The sequence below is a fragment of the Corvus brachyrhynchos genome, unplaced genomic scaffold (genome assembly GCF_000691975.1).
Source record: "Corvus brachyrhynchos isolate BGI_N302 unplaced genomic scaffold, ASM69197v1 scaffold31, whole genome shotgun sequence".
NCBI classification, from domain to species: domain Eukaryota; kingdom Metazoa; phylum Chordata; class Aves; order Passeriformes; family Corvidae; genus Corvus; species Corvus brachyrhynchos.
This window is the reverse complement of record NW_008236196.1, coordinates 1,772,417-1,787,959: the sequence shown is the minus strand read 5'-3', so window position 1 is coordinate 1,787,959 and position 15,543 is coordinate 1,772,417. Positions and strand designations below refer to the sequence as shown.

General features: G+C 40.4%; 1 protein-coding gene across 1 annotated transcript in view; it reads left to right on the top strand.

Annotated features, from left to right (window-relative positions):
- The window catches only part of KIF26B (kinesin family member 26B), a 198,857-nt gene that overhangs the window by 129,774 nt on the left and 53,540 nt on the right, over positions 1 to 15,543 (top strand). The window contains exons 9-13 of the mRNA XM_017739909.1: positions 1,888 to 2,094; positions 3,631 to 3,724; positions 5,843 to 6,105; positions 8,906 to 9,089; positions 12,903 to 13,062. Of these exons, the coding sequence (XP_017595398.1) occupies positions 1,888 to 2,094; positions 3,631 to 3,724; positions 5,843 to 6,105; positions 8,906 to 9,089; positions 12,903 to 13,062 (908 nt within the window). The remainder of the gene's footprint in view (positions 1 to 1,887; positions 2,095 to 3,630; positions 3,725 to 5,842; positions 6,106 to 8,905; positions 9,090 to 12,902; positions 13,063 to 15,543) is intronic.

Here is a 15,543-nt window from a genome sequence, read left to right as displayed (position 1 = left end):
AAAGCAAGCATTTTATTTAAAGTAGTTGAAGAATAGCATTTATTTTGTTTTCCAGAAGATCAGTCTAATACTCTTGATATTGGTATCTACTTTAAAATGTGGGACACAGTAAAAGAAAGCTAGAGGCATGTGAAGTTGAAAATAGGAAAACAGCACAAGATTGATACTGCCCTTTGTTTTCTTGCTCCTCTAGGATTTAGAGTTGTACTCCCTTCCTTCCCTTCTAACTTGACCAGTGCTTCCCTTCTGTTCTTCCAGAAGACCTAGGAATAAACAGACCTTGCCCAGTTCATGTGGACTGACCGGGTGTATTGGCTGCTGTTGTCCTCAGTAGAAGTCAGCTCTACTTAGGGTTGGGTCCAGAAGAATGCCGTTGGCAAGACATTAGAGGTGTTTTTTTCCAGTTAAAGGTTAGGTTTCACAAGCAGCTCAACTAAGCAAGAATCCATTCCCACCCAAGCAGTATTTTTCCTTTTTTCCTCATATAATTGTGTAAAACTGAAATTGTGTGAGCAGATTTGGGACCATTTCACCATTTAATGACAGTTTGTTTTGCCAGGTTAAAATACTGGAGTCAAATTACCAGTTTGCCTCACTAACGTACAGAGAAGACATCACAGAAATACTGAATAATGCCAGTTAATCTCTGGTCTCATTCTGTTGTCTTCAAAGGAGTTGTGTCAAAAATGAATTTTCCCAGATTTTACTTCTCAAAGCAGTTGATTTATTTGCATTCAGGATGAGCTTGGGCCAGCATGAAATGAGATGTACGTACAAAGAGCATCAGTCTCAGTGAGACCAACAGGAACTGCAGCCCAACTTCTGGGGCTACAACCTCCTCCCAGAATGTGTCTGCAATTCCAGCAGCAGATGTGCTCCCACCCTATGCTGACATGACCCTTTGTGGTCACTTGCATGCCAAGCATGGGTGGGTTTGATACAAGTGACATACGATTAAGGAGCATTAACATAAAAGTTCTGGCTAGTTGGTGAGAAAGCCAATCTGCTCTAGGAGAAAGTGTGCAGGTGTGACTAGATCTGGCAGAGAGGTGATGTTTGCCCTCTAAAGTCAGGAGCTCACGTCTGCACGTAGTGAATTTACGGGGAAAACCAAAGCCAGATTGATTGTCATCTGTTTTACTTACATCTAAATTGCTTACCAACTCAGCTAAGGATACAGCACAACCTCATTAAATCTATGAAGATTTATTTTTGTCTCAGGAATAACATCTTATTATGTAGCTATTTAATGAGTTGTGAGCTAGCATGTTTTAACAAATCTTTTATCGCTTATTACATTCACTCCCTTGATGGTAATTTCAAAATCTGACCATTAAAATGGGACTCTTTTCACAGCTCTTTGATGATGGCACTCAGAACTGTACACTTCATCTTTGCGTTTGGATTAGAATTGTAAAGGTGTAAATTATAGATCTGGCTTTTATGGGCTCTTATTGATCAGGCTGTTTCATAGGAACTGCAGCAGCTCTGAAAACTTAGCAGTCTAGAATATGTTTCAGCTTTCTTAATTGGGCCACCAGGGTATGGTTAATTTTCAATTTATATTGCGAGTAAGACAAGGTGATGTAATACTTCCTCATTGTACTTGAGTAGCATCGACACTAAAACACCATGATGTGCATTGTAATTCTCAACACACCAGTTACTTGTTGAAGTAGATTGAGAGTTCTGGCTTCATTCACTTTGTAGTTTAGGACAAATTCTGCTTAATACTTTCTGTGTGTTCACTGACTTCCACTGAGACACTAGCTTTGACAAGTACATATGATTGGTCAAAGGTAGCTGGAAAATTCATTCAACATAGCAGTTGTAGAGCAAGAAACAGACTAATGAAATGTGCTCATCTTTTTGTGTGTTTGCTGACAGGTCAAAGTCATGGTGCGCATTTCTTCCACGCTTGCCAGAGACACGTCTGAGTCCAGCTCTTTCTTAAAAGTTGACCCCCGTAAGAAGCAAATCACACTGTATGACCCGTTGGCCTGTGGAGGTCAGAATGCTTTCCAGAAAAGGGGCAGCCAGGTTCCACCCAAGATGTTTGCTTTTGATGCAGTTTTCCCCCAAGATGCATCACAGGTATGATCAGAAGAGTTATCTAAGCAGCAGTGTGCACCAGAGCCAAATTGATTTCTGCTGCAGCAGTAGTACTTTCAGGGGACTTATACCAGGGCTGAATTTGGTCTGCCATGTTCATCAATAATGAAATCAGTTTATCAAATTTTAGCTCAATAATGGTGTGCTTTCTTTATTCTTTACTGTAAATAATTTCTCCTAAGATTATACATTCAATAAATGTGCTAAATGGTGCCTAGTAGGAAAATCCTCAATATCAACAAGTTAGTGTATATTATAAAATATTATTATTTGGGGTTTACAGAGATCTGATCAGAACTGCAGTTCTCTATTGTAGTCCTCTATTAACTAAGGGATCAAGGATTATTTTTACAGTGTTCAATTGTACAGTTTGGAATAGGAAGATGGGGATTTTAATCCACAAGTCTTCATTCATGTGTATATATTCAAATTTCTTATCTTTATTAGACTTTGGTCTGGTGAACTATGCTATCCAAATGGCATGAGGACAGTAAAAGAGTGAAATAATATTGCAAAGTATAATTAGAAAACAGTGCTGCAAGGCTGTCTCTGTATTCATAGACTAGACAGAGCTAGGACACAGGGCCATCTGAAGTACTGTCACATCATTGTATCATTGGGTCGGTCCCTCACCCAGTCCTGGTCCAAGCACCTAGCACCTCGCAGACTAACTAACGCCTGGATGCAGTTCAAGGGGCTGGCCTGTGAACACTCCCTTTCTTGGCCCATTTTATTTTCTGTTGTAGAGATAGTCTAGAAATAGCCGTGAACTAGGGTGAATTTACATGATTTGTTGTCAAATGCGAAGTGCTTCCCAAGGCCTAAATTGTGAATTCTGACTGAGTTTCATCCACTGTTGTTAAGCAGTTGCTGAAGAAGCACTGTAGACCATTCAGCCTGCTTGAATCTTAAATCCACAAATACCTGGGGTAAATTTCTGTGTTGTACTTCTTAAAATAATGCTACAGTCTTCAGAATGGAGTCTACTGCTGCAAAAAGCTGAGAAGACTCATAATAATGCGAGGTCACCTAGCTAATACCAAGGAGGCTGCTCCCTTTACATTCCTTACCCACATGCTAGTGGAACTGAACTCAGTCCATTATTGAGCAAATAATAGAGCCTGCAAAAATTCCTCAGTGTTGGATTGTTTTTTAATCAAATCTGTATTTTAAAATCCCCTAATTCTAACAAACCAACTACAGCCCCTTACAATATGTGAATTTTTTTAACCCCACAAAGGATGCTGATGCATCAGCAAATGAAACTTACTTGACACAGAACAAAAGTCCTGCTTCACATGCTTACACAAGTAATGTCATTCCCATCAACAGCACAGGTCACATGAATGAGACAAGCAGGATTAGATTTTTTGATACTTCAACATGGTATCTGCAGCATGGATGATATTACTACCCCTTTCTAGTGAAAATAATGATTTTCCTTTCTATTGTTAATGCTTTTATTTTCTTTCTTTCTTTCCTTTGTTTTTTTTTTTACTTCCCCAATACCTGTGACAGGCTGAAGTATGTGCTGGGACTGTGGCTGAGGTGATCCAGTCAGTGGTCAATGGGGCAGATGGCTGCGTGTTCTGCTTTGGTCATGCCAAGCTTGGTTGGTATTGCTAAATTTCCCTATTCAAGCAGCAAAATGAATATTTTTAACCCAGGATTGCTAGTCTATTAGATTAAGTAAAACAAACTTTCATTTGTCTGTGTATATTAATTGTATTTGAAAGTAGTACACTGTGCATGATCTTGTACTAAATCTTCACCTCTTGCTTACAGATCTATTCACTTTGCTTATTGTGTAAATGTTGGACAGCATGCTCTTTGAAACAGAAGTTACCTTTGAATTATTGCTTCATTTCATCCCTTAAATACTATAGCAATTTTGTCTTGCATTGTCTTCAGTCATTAATGAATGGTCCAACAGTGCTCTACAGTTTTACAGATATGTGCTTGGTGTTGGTGAGGGTTCGCCCAAATGCCACTTTTATCAAGCTGTGTAAAGGCTGTGAGTATTCACTCAAGTATTTGATGTTTGTGATGACTCTCTTCAAGTGCTGTGACTGGGCACCCAAATAGTTTGATTTATATTCTATTCCCTGATTAGACAATTCACTCATTACCAACTTCTTCCAACCGTGTCTGCAACAAATCTCATTCTAATGGTTAACTGAATGTTACTGTTGGATCAAAACTCACACTTTGGACATGCTTCAGTAGCGTTTCAGGTATTCATGGAAGGACAGTAAAATGGAGAATCATCATCATTAACACACTATTCTTCTGAAATAACTGGATTTTGAGAGTAATCATATGTTTTGTTCAAGCTTATCTAATTGTATTTTGAAAGTACTGTGTCTTGAAGGAAGAGGGGTTTATTGCGTGTGTGCAATGATCTCTATTCTTTACTGTCTCAAAGAAACACAGACGTACACATATAACTTAAAAGGATAATTCAGTTTTGCAGGTGGTAAAGAAGATCAAGCTGTATCAGGCCATGATTATCCCAAATTGTAGGCAACAAAACCTGGAGAGCACTGTATGCTGCAATGCAGCCAGGTCTGGTACAATCAATGGAGCAGGTTGCCAGTCCAGTTACACCAGAAGGCCCCTCTGGACCAGGCAGGAGTAACACTAGGATGAGCTCTTAGATGTTTAACCCTGCTGTGACCTGCCAAACACAAAATTGCAAATGAGATGGAAAAAGAAGCCACCAGTTAACAGCGTCTCACAAGTGCTACATGTCCTTTAGAGAAGTATCTTAGCTAGGGTTTTCCTGAAGCATGAGTTGAGTCTCTGCAGTTGCTTTGTTAACTGCACCACCACCATTCCACAAACCATGGACATACCCAGACCTTGACACAGACATGTGCATAGAAATATTTTTCTCACTGATCTTTTTCCACATAGATTCAACATAAGAAATTAAACATAAGAAATGAAACAAAGTAAAGAAGCCACAAGTACTTGCTGGAAAAGATGTATACCTTTATCATTTCGCTTATAAATTTAGGAGCTTTAGAAAACTTCTCTGAAAACATTTTATGTAGTGACACCTAAAGCAGTGTAAGATGGGTCTGTTCTGAATCAGCAATTTTTTACAGCAAAGAAAAGCCAGAGCTATAACTGCAGACTTAAAAAATACCAAACCAGAGGATGGTTTGGACCCAGATGAAATATTAATTGTTGTGGACCCACTTCTGCACCAAGTGATTGCATATAACTGGTTGGTTTTGTGTTTTTTTTTTTTCTGAATGAAGTTACATCTGTATCATTCTGGGACCAGGTTTATGTCAATCCCAACTCAGCATGTGAAATATAATCTAGTGCTTTGAAGTAAAATGGTATTGAAAGAATACCACACTTACAGTATTTAAAGTAGAGGTTTTTAGAGACCATGGCATTCCCTGCTCTGCTCAATTTCCTCCACGATTCACCCACATCATACGCTGCAGCGTTGCAAGGTCAGGGCCTGCAGCACCCTGCCTTGGGAACAGGAGATGTCAGGGGAATGCATGAGGTAATGATTTTTGAAAGCAGCTCAAGATTTCATCTGCATTTTCCATGTCCTCTTTGTCTACCTGCCTATATTTTCCCATTGCTGACTGTCCTTGTTGTAATGAAGTTGTTTTTATGAAGCTGTGCAGGATAATCTCTCTTGGCAGAAGGCTGTGAAGGTCCTGGGAATGATATTATATTTTCTTCATCTCCCCATTCCTGACAGGGAAGTCATACACCATGATTGGGAAGGATGATTCCATGCAAAACCTTGGTATAATTCCTTGTGCCATCTCATGGCTCTTCAAGTTGATCAATGAACGCAAAGAGAAGACAGGAGCACGTTTCTCAGTCCGGATTTCTGCAGTGGAAGTGTGGGGGAAAGAAGAAAATCTGAGAGACCTGTTGTCAGAAGTGGCTACAGGCAGCCTGCAAGATGGCCAGTCCCCAGGTGTCTACCTTTGTGAAGACCCTATTTGTGGCATGCAGGTGAATCCAAGACTCATTTTACACTGAAACAAGTAACATGACCTTTTTTTTTTTTTGAGTTATTGAGATGGTTCAAATTCAAGAACTACCCAGAGCATAAAGTTTATAGACTTGAAAGTGTTTACTTTAAAACATGCAAGAACTTTATGACCTGCAGCTGCAGGGCCATCTGCTCTCCTGGCCTAAATATTTGCACCTCTGGTATAACTGATATTGAGCAGAGGCTTGTGTTTGCAATAAAATGTGAAAACATTCAGTGCAAACAAAAATCTACCTCATTCTTAAAAAAAAAAGAAAAGAAAAAAGTGTAAAACACTTTTTTTACACTCTCTTTTGTAAAACAACAAGCTAAAATATTTACAGTACTGCAAAAATAGCTGTAGACCATTAGTATGGCTGTTTATTTCTTTATAAACTACATTATTTATAGCATTTCCATTAGCAGTGTTGTAGGGAGCATTAATTGCTACTTATTAATTGCTGCCAAGAAGTAAATTCCTGAGCTGGGTAAGTCAACAAAAGCTCAAACTCTTAGGTTTGGAGTTTTAGCAAGAATGATTAACTGGCTCATCTATTTTCTGGGTAACCATGAGAAATTCTCAGCAGCCCTATTTTTGTACAAGTAGATGAAGAGGGAGCAAATGAAGGTGATGGAGCTTGAAAACATTCTTTCAGGTTGAAAGGCAAAGCCTGTTCCAGGGTGGGGAATGGAGGGAGAAGGGAACAGACCTACAGGGTCATGTACCCTATATCCAGCTCCAAACATCTAGAGATCATGACTCACATCCACACAACTGTGAGATTTTAAACAGCAAGTAATAAATTTTCTTATCTCTTTGTGGTTTAAGCTTTTTCGGCATACTTAGGTCATATTTTCCATTCTCTTGCATTCTACCTAAGGACTACAAAGTTGTGTTTTGATTTTAAATAACAATTAGGGTTAATTTTCACTTAACTCCTGACTTTAGTGTTTTATGAAATACTACTGTATCGCAAGAGATCTCACCCTCTGGTATGCAGTAACTGGTGCAGTCTAGTAAATATGAGAGACTTGAGTCTGCACAGCTCCCTTTGGGGTGATGGATGGCTCAGTTAAGATCTGAATTCACATATGTACGTTGCATGTATTACATAACTGTGTCACAACCAGCATCTCCTTGCAGCTTAATTCTTTACTAAGGTATTTTAGCACACTAGCAATAATAATAAATATTGCGTTATGGTAGCTTATTTTCATATAGGTACAGACAGTACAGCTATATAGGAAATTACTTATTTTATATCAGTGAAGAAGAGGTAGCTCCATGAGACGCCTATGCATCTCTGCATTGTGAAAGACTGAATTAAATTGCAAGGAATTTAATTCCTCCTTTTCGGTCCCAGGAGAAGCCAGTGTACCCACACCTTTTTATGTGTGCTTACAAGGCATTCTGGAGTCATGTGTCCGACACCTGAATTCTTCAAGAAATTACTTATTTTATATCAGTGAAGAAGAGGTAGCTCCATGAGACGCCTATGCATCTCTGCATTGTGAAAGACTGAATTAAATTGCAAGGAATTTAATTCCTCCTTTTCGGTCCCAGGAGAAGCCAGTGTACCCACACCTTTTTATGTGTGCTTACAAGGCATTCTGGAGTCATGTGTCCGACACCTGAATTCTTCAAATCCTCAGATGAAGGGAGGATATTATATTATAGCCATACAAATATGCAGAATCAGCAGTGTGTATAGCAAATGAATGATCACCATATGTCATACTGTCTGTCACTGGACCTTTCCACATATGCACATTTTCTTGTTGCTTACATTAGTGAGATCAGCCCACAGACTGGCCTGCCTTCTGCTGGCCTTGTTAACTACTTCCTGTCCCCTTCCCTCTTTCCTGAGAGAGCTTAGCCTTCAGCTGTGTCACCAAATTCCATGCACAGCCTCAGCTTTATCCCTCCTCAGGCTGATTAATGGTCGTAAAGAGAAAACAGAAGTACAGTCTTTTGGAGAACTTAACTGTCAGCTATATTGTATAGCAGGAGAACAAACCCCGTGAATGGGGAGTTCCTTGTTGTTTTTATGCCAGACAAAACAAGTCTATCCTATGGGCTGTGGGCCAGTTCTATGTACTGCCAAAACTAATGCCATCAGATTACACAGTCACGTGTCCCTTCTACAGACAAACTAATCATAGGTGCCATGAAACATGCAGGCATTCCTAACATTAGGAGGGGTTAATAATATCTGCCCTCCCATGCTGTCTGTCACTTTGAAGAGTTAAGAGCAGGCTGCTGACAGGGATTGAGGTCCAGCAAATGTGAATGTATGTACATTACCTGCCTTCTTCCATTTAGTGGATTGCCCTGGCTTGCGAGCAGGTGCATAATAAACCTGTGGTATGAAGGGGGAAGGAAAAGGCTTCTCTTCTGTGCTGCTCCTCATATGCCATGGGGCAGAACACAAACACAAACTTTAGTCCTGCTATTTTTGAGATTTATCTGTGGACTGCTTCCTTCTCACACTTTCTGAAGGATAACACGTAGCCCTGCCTCTGCTATTTTCCACCAGCTGATGAGTTTCAGATTGACATGTCTTCCACAATTTTTTTCCCCCTTCTAACCACAAGGGCTCCTGGAGGGCATGTTACTGCCACTGCCAGTGTCAGGAGGGTCTCATTCCATTGGGTGCTTCCTCCTTTTCGGTCCCAGGAGAAGCCAGTGTACCCACACCGTGTGTTGATTGCGGGAAGTTGTCTGGCGGTGTTTACCTGTGTGGGAGTTTCTCAGCCATTTCTCCCTGGTGTTAACTGCAGCTTCAGAACCAGAGCGAGCTCCGCGCCCCTACGGCAGAGAAGGCCGCCTTCTTCCTGGATGCCGCCATCGCCTCCCGCCGCAGCAGCCAGCGGGACTGCGATGAGGAGGATCACCGCAACTCCCACATGCTCTTCACCCTGCACATCTACCAGTACCGCATGGAGAAGAGCGGCAAAGGCGGAAGTAAGCTGTCCTCTTGCTCCTCTCTGCCTCCTTCAAGCCTGCCTGCAAACTGGGCCTTCAAACAATGTTCTTTAGTGGTGAAAATTAGTTCTCCATTCTGCATGCAGTGGGGCCACTTATACCAACAGACTGTCCACGTGCCTGGCGAAGACCTTCCAAAGGCTGTTAAAGGCCACTGGGGATTATTACCATCATTTGTCCGTTTAGTTGCTCTTGTGGAGATACTGGCAGTTCTCAGCCCTGTGTGGGCCTCTGTATCTGAAAAAAAAAAAAAGGTGCTTTTCAAATTGGCTTTTATTATTATCTTTACAGATAGCGTTGAGGTCATGGATTAAAATATTGTGGTGACTGGAATTCCTTGCCACCCTTATGTTAACTGTTCCTCTTTGGCACCTAAATAGGGCAGTGTGTGTGGAAGCTGACGTTGACAACCCATAAACTATACCCTTTCTTGGAGATACGTGGTATTTTAGTTGTTGGCCCAACTGTGTGTGTGCAAAGGACTCTTATGGTTCTTTGTAAAGGGTCTGGATTTTTCAGATAGGCTTGCTCCCTCTCTTTGCCATGTATACTTTCACTGGCTTTTGTCTTTATTTCCATATCCCACTTTTAAATGAGGAAAAGGTGCTTCCATATCTAAATATATATTTTTGTAATTTTCAAAGCTTTCATTTTTCTCACACCATTTATATTTTTTATTATATTTGTCTTCTGTTTCAAGTCTCCCAAATTGTTTATGACTGCAGATATACAGAGAGGGATTTTTTTTTTAGTAAATTCCAATGATAAAAGATTTGTATAAGAAGTGCCCCTGCTGAAAAAGAAAACTCTGACATTAAAATTCTTTTTTTTTAAATAATAATTTTTTTACAGGGAAAAATGTTTGTTTGAAAGACACCAGAAACATCTGCTTCTTTAAATTCATGGGCTTAAGTAATTCTGCAGAAACAGCATATGTTTCAGCTCCTGGCCCTGCATAGGTTATTAGTAATAAGGAATAGATTGCAAGGCATGATGTATAGTGGGTGATCACCACTGCAGTATTAATGTCTAATGTTTAAATGAAGAAAATTTGCATTGACTGTACTTAACAAGAGAGAAAAACAGAAAGTTGCTCTAAATGGAAATGCGGCTTGCATGTGTTTAAGTAATAACCCCTGTGGAATTGGCAGGCAGAAATCTCAATTAACTAAAGGTTTATTAATTAACCACCCTGCGGCGGAAAGGAAGACAGTGAATACTCAAACAGACTGGTTTATAGGAATAAAATGGCTGATTTTGAGGGAATAATTATTGCAATTATTTAATGCTCCATACTTTTTACTATACAAAAGTACATGTACACACAGTCCTTCTCTACTACTTTCAAATACCATTAATAAAAGGGAAAATATTATTTTCTTGTGGCTATAATTTCAGAAAAAGAAGACATGATCCTGTTGGATTAGAATATGGCATGCTTTGCCCACTGCCTCTAGTTATATCTTTGTCTCGTGGCCATACCATACTCTTGTCTTCAAGTTCCCATATCTGAGTGGCCTTACAAGCTAGGCTGTGTCAGATCCCACTGATAATTGAATGAGGGGGAATTCCAGCTGCTCAGAAAGGGCGCCTAGTGATTATCACTGTCTCCTGCTATAATGAAGGACTTCTCGGAAAAAAAACCCCCATGAAGATAGTGGAGATATATAGATTCCAGTAACAGGATTAAAAAAGGACAGGAAGAAGGGGAAAAAAAAAAGAAACACAGCTTCTAAGTGATAAGAGGTCAAAGGGCTGGATAATGTGTGATTTTGGTAAAAAATGACTGTTAGAATAAGGCATTGGTACTGTACTTACCTCCTTGTTAGATTCATTACCAGGAATGTCATGAAGCAGGCTTAGCACCATTGAAATAAATGACATTGTGGCAGAACTGGCTCACTGTCATTTTTCAGCTGTCAGCTCTGCAATATCTCTGTGACCATAGACAAAAACCCATGTGTTAGGATGTTCCACTTCTTTCCTCTATAGTAGCCAGGCACATTAGTGGAGAATTTGCCTAACAAATAACTTCATTTTCAGATCAATCAAGTGGATCTACAATCTTAGAAATGTTACTTCAATGTGTAAATTAAGTAAGAAAGAAACAACCAGTATGTTACCTTATTCAGGATTTCCTCAAGCTGTATAATAGGAGTATATGTGGAAACAATATGACTGAGCTTTTTAAAGGTAGTGATTTCTTCCATTTTCTTTTGTTTCCCTGACATCTGGTAATCTTAGCAACAGCAATATTTATTATATATGATTCAGTAAAGTCACCTATGGTCATTTGCAGTAGCAACCAAATGCATTTCTTTGTTTTTCTAAATAAATGATTGCGAGTGACTCAAGTAAGGTAATTTCAGCCTTCTGAGGACAGTGGTCTTAGAGGACTCAGGGACTCTTTAAGGGTTTTAAGAACTCTTAGATGGGAGACAAAGGTCCTCCATGATCAGTTCAGAGGTGCAGATGCCTTACCAGTTCCCCAAGGCAGCCTAACTTTTTCCATTGAGTGCAGGAGCCCACAGTGTGTGTGGATACTTTCTTGTGAGGGGAATACATAGAAGTTCAGTGTTGCCTAACACTTGATATAGCTGAAGAACTAACAGGACTTTAAAGCAGCAGAAGTCACTGTATTTTAACAATTGCTGACAGATACTGGATACATTTTTGGAATGCTATTCTCAAATCCCACAGTACAAATCACTCTCACAGGAGGTCTTCTGTCTTCTTTCATCTTCTCTCTTTTTTCTTACCAAGTGTGCAAGTTGAGATCCTGTGTCAAAATGGCTGTGAATTAACTTGCATAGAGGTAAACTCAGATGTGAAAGTATTTCTGCTTCTCTTTCAGGTGTGTTTGTGTCCTCATGTATTGCTATTACCTTTTGAATTAAGAGCCTAGTAATAAAACTGCCTTTTCCTACAGATTGCTTCTAAACTAGCTCTTGAGAATGGGGAGGAGTGGTCCAAGATCAGATGCAAAAAACTCAGCTAGGAAATTGTCTTGAGGTAGTAGAGAGCTAGAAGCACTTCTGTAAAGTCTACATCGGTCCCACCCTGGATTCATAAGGAACCGTAGACTTTTAAAGAGAGCAAATATCTATTCATCTTGGTGTTTCAATGGTTGGGTAGCATATTTTCACTCTGAAAGTAGTGTGTTGATACAGAGTAAACAAGAAAAAAACCATAAAGATCTATTGCCAGTTTTACAGAAACTGCTTTTAGAACAGAGGTGCTACTTCAAAATCCATCACCCGTGGCATAGCAAACCTTTTCTTAGCTGAAATGATACTGTGAAAGAATATAGGCTTGAAGAAAAATTGAACATCCCACAGATGCCACAGGTTCTTCTTAAGATACAGTATTTAGGGTGGGAAAAATAAGAGAAGTATCCTTACTCGCTAAGCAGGAATTCCCAGCCTGTATTTCCCAGACAGAGAAACAGTAGTGACAGAGAGAGAGAAACAGAGCGAACTCAGGTACAGGCTAATAGAGCTATATTTAAAAAAATATAGTCACATTGGTCACTCTCACGGAGCTAAGCCTGTAGGAGTGGGTGAGTACTCAGCAATTCTTAAGCAAGTCCGGAGTAGGCAGCAATGTCCAACAATGTACAGCCATAAAGGATGACAGGGTGTTAGCAGGACCCCTACAGCTGTGTCTGCTAACAGGAATTAGGGAAGGCTTCTGGGTTGTTTCCTCTTCACAAGTCATGGTGAGTCTTTTGCTTTCCTGGGAAGCTGCTTTTGGAGGCCCACACTAACTGTCTGCTTTCTTTGTTTATGGCAGTGTCTGGAGGTCGCAGCCGCTTGCACCTTATTGACCTGGGCAGCTGCGTGAAAGTGCTCAGCAAAAGCCGCGAGGGGAGCTCTGGCCTCTGTCTCTCCCTGCCAGCACTGGGCAATGTCATCCTTGCCCTTGTCAATGGAAGCAAACACATCCCGTACAAGTAAGTGGTGGTCTGGGTTGTGCCTAATGAGATGATGCTTGAAAGCAGTTTGTCTGTCTGGGCCTGAGGCAGACTGGGGTAAGGAGGAAAACAGTCTGCTGGGGTCAATGCAGCCCTCTTGAGCTACAGCAAAAGCTGCCTGAGGTTCAGTGACACCTGATCTGACCTTACACCTGGTAGCTACACTGTGCTTGACAAATAGGTTTCAAAGGAAGAAGCCTGCTGAAATAGGACCCAGGTGGCTGAAAGAGCTTAAGGTTTGAAGCTCAACATATTAGGGTTTTGTTTTCTGTGACTGTTCAAAGATTTTTTTAATGTTTCAAAGCATGTGAGAGCATTTCATATTTGTTCCAAGGAGAGGAACATTGCTGCCATAATGCAGCACTGTAGAGAAAATTATCTTGCTGTCCATTGTATGGAATTTACTTTCTTGGAAATACATGTCACAATGAGCATGCATGTTTGTCATGAGATTCCTTCTGTGGTCTAGGGTTACTTTGCATTTTATTTTTGCATGGTTTGAATCTCAGCTTCTCATTTACAAAAAAGAAGTAGTCCCTATTTGCCAGAGTAGACTAGTGGCCTTTGCTGCTGCAGGTGGCTTCTGGGAAACGAGAGGAATTGCTCACCTAGTGGGTATGCCTTGAGCTCATTTCTCTTCATCACTGCCTCGCCCCATGTGTCCTGGGGGTGCAGGTCTGAGAGGAAGCTTGGATTCATTACCCAGCCCAGGCAGTCACACCGCCTTCCTATGGAGAAGTTTCTGATTTTGTGGCCTGTATTGCATTTCTCTAGCCTAGAACCTAGGGAGTAGCAACTAGCATCATGGGAATGGCTTCCAGTAGCATCTTGTAATCAAACTGCCAATTAATGTCACCATTCATGATGGACAGGTGTATGACATCGGGAGTTAGGAACAACAGGATGACATGGAGAAAGAATCAGGTCATCCACAGAGCAGTGTTTCAGTCCATGTATTTTACCCTTTTTAGCATTTAAAAGGCTGCAAATATGATTATTTTCACATGTTCATTCAAGATTGCTTCTTTGGTTTTGTCTTCATTTTGGAAAATAAAAATGAATTGAGATTGGTTATAATTCTATTTCTCTTCCACCCTTTATTTAAAAAAATTATTTGGCAGTCTGGACTTAAAACACACTTTCTTGAAATATTCCCATTCCTGGAGCTCAATCAGATGGGAATTCACTTAATGACTAACCAAATTTCCATGTATAAACATTCATTAAATGTTTCATGCATCATGCACCTAGGCATAGTGTGAAAACAGCTTGAATTCTGCCCTTCACAAAGTGTAACTCAAGCAATGCTTATCGAAAACCTGTATTCCTTCCTGTTGGATTTTATGGGTTGAAGAGAAGGTCACCTGTAGGAATACAAAAGATGGCGTTAGTGATGCTTGCTGGGCTAGAACTAAGCATACAGGGGATAGTTACCAAATACAACAATTGTCTTTCCTGGCAATGACTGACCAGGAGAAAAGCATTATCAAACACATCTTCTACTTGCTGTGTGTTCAATTTCTTTTTGCTGTGACTCCCAGCTGTTGCACTTCTAAGCCTACACAGCCAGAGATGTCTGCATGTTTTCTCATCAATGTCTGTACTGCTGAAAGAAGATCAAAGCTCTCTTCAGGCCACAATCCCCTCTTGAATTCACTCCTAATAAGAATTCTTCCTATAAGAAGATATCAGAGTATAAATAAGTGGTTGGTCATCTGTAAATCATAGGCAATGTCCTGTTTATAAGAGGACTTCTAAAATAAAATTTGAAAAATATACTGGCATATTTTGGAGAAAACTTTTTCTTCTTGCTGAGAAGAATCCAGAAAGCATTTTTTCCTGTGAGCGATGGAAGTAAGAGTTTTGGAGGCTGGATGAGCACAGACACCATTATCTCAGTGATCTGGCAGTACAGGTGTGTCGTGCTCCTTGGTGGAGATGAGAGTATGGGGGATGTGGGTGTGTCTGTGCTGCACTGTAGAAGAGGCTGAGTACCCCCCAGACAGAGGTGATATGTGTTCAGTGGCACCTCTTGTTTAGAGCAGTGGCTAGCCTGTCTAGCTGAGATAATTCCCCTTCCTCTTAGGGGTGTTCTCTTTCACTGCTAAGTATAAAATTTTATTTTTGTTAATTGCCTTTTTTGAGTGGGACCAAAGGAAAACAATGGAAGTGTTTTCTTATGTGACAGCTCTGTACATTGTGTGTGGCCTCAGTAAATTTCCACAGAGCAGCAGACAAAATGGAGCATCTTTTCTATATCTGAGCTATTAAACAGCCATTAAGTATTTTATGGCAGCCTGTCAGTAGGCACTGCATGGCTTCCTGGGAGCCTGGGAACTCACAATGCATAGGTTTTCTCTTACTGCAGAAATTTGGTTCTCTAAACTTGGAGAGGCTGCAGGCTCTTAAATTCTCTTCAGTTTTGTATCCAGCTTTATCTCCGCAGGTAGTAGTTGTAGG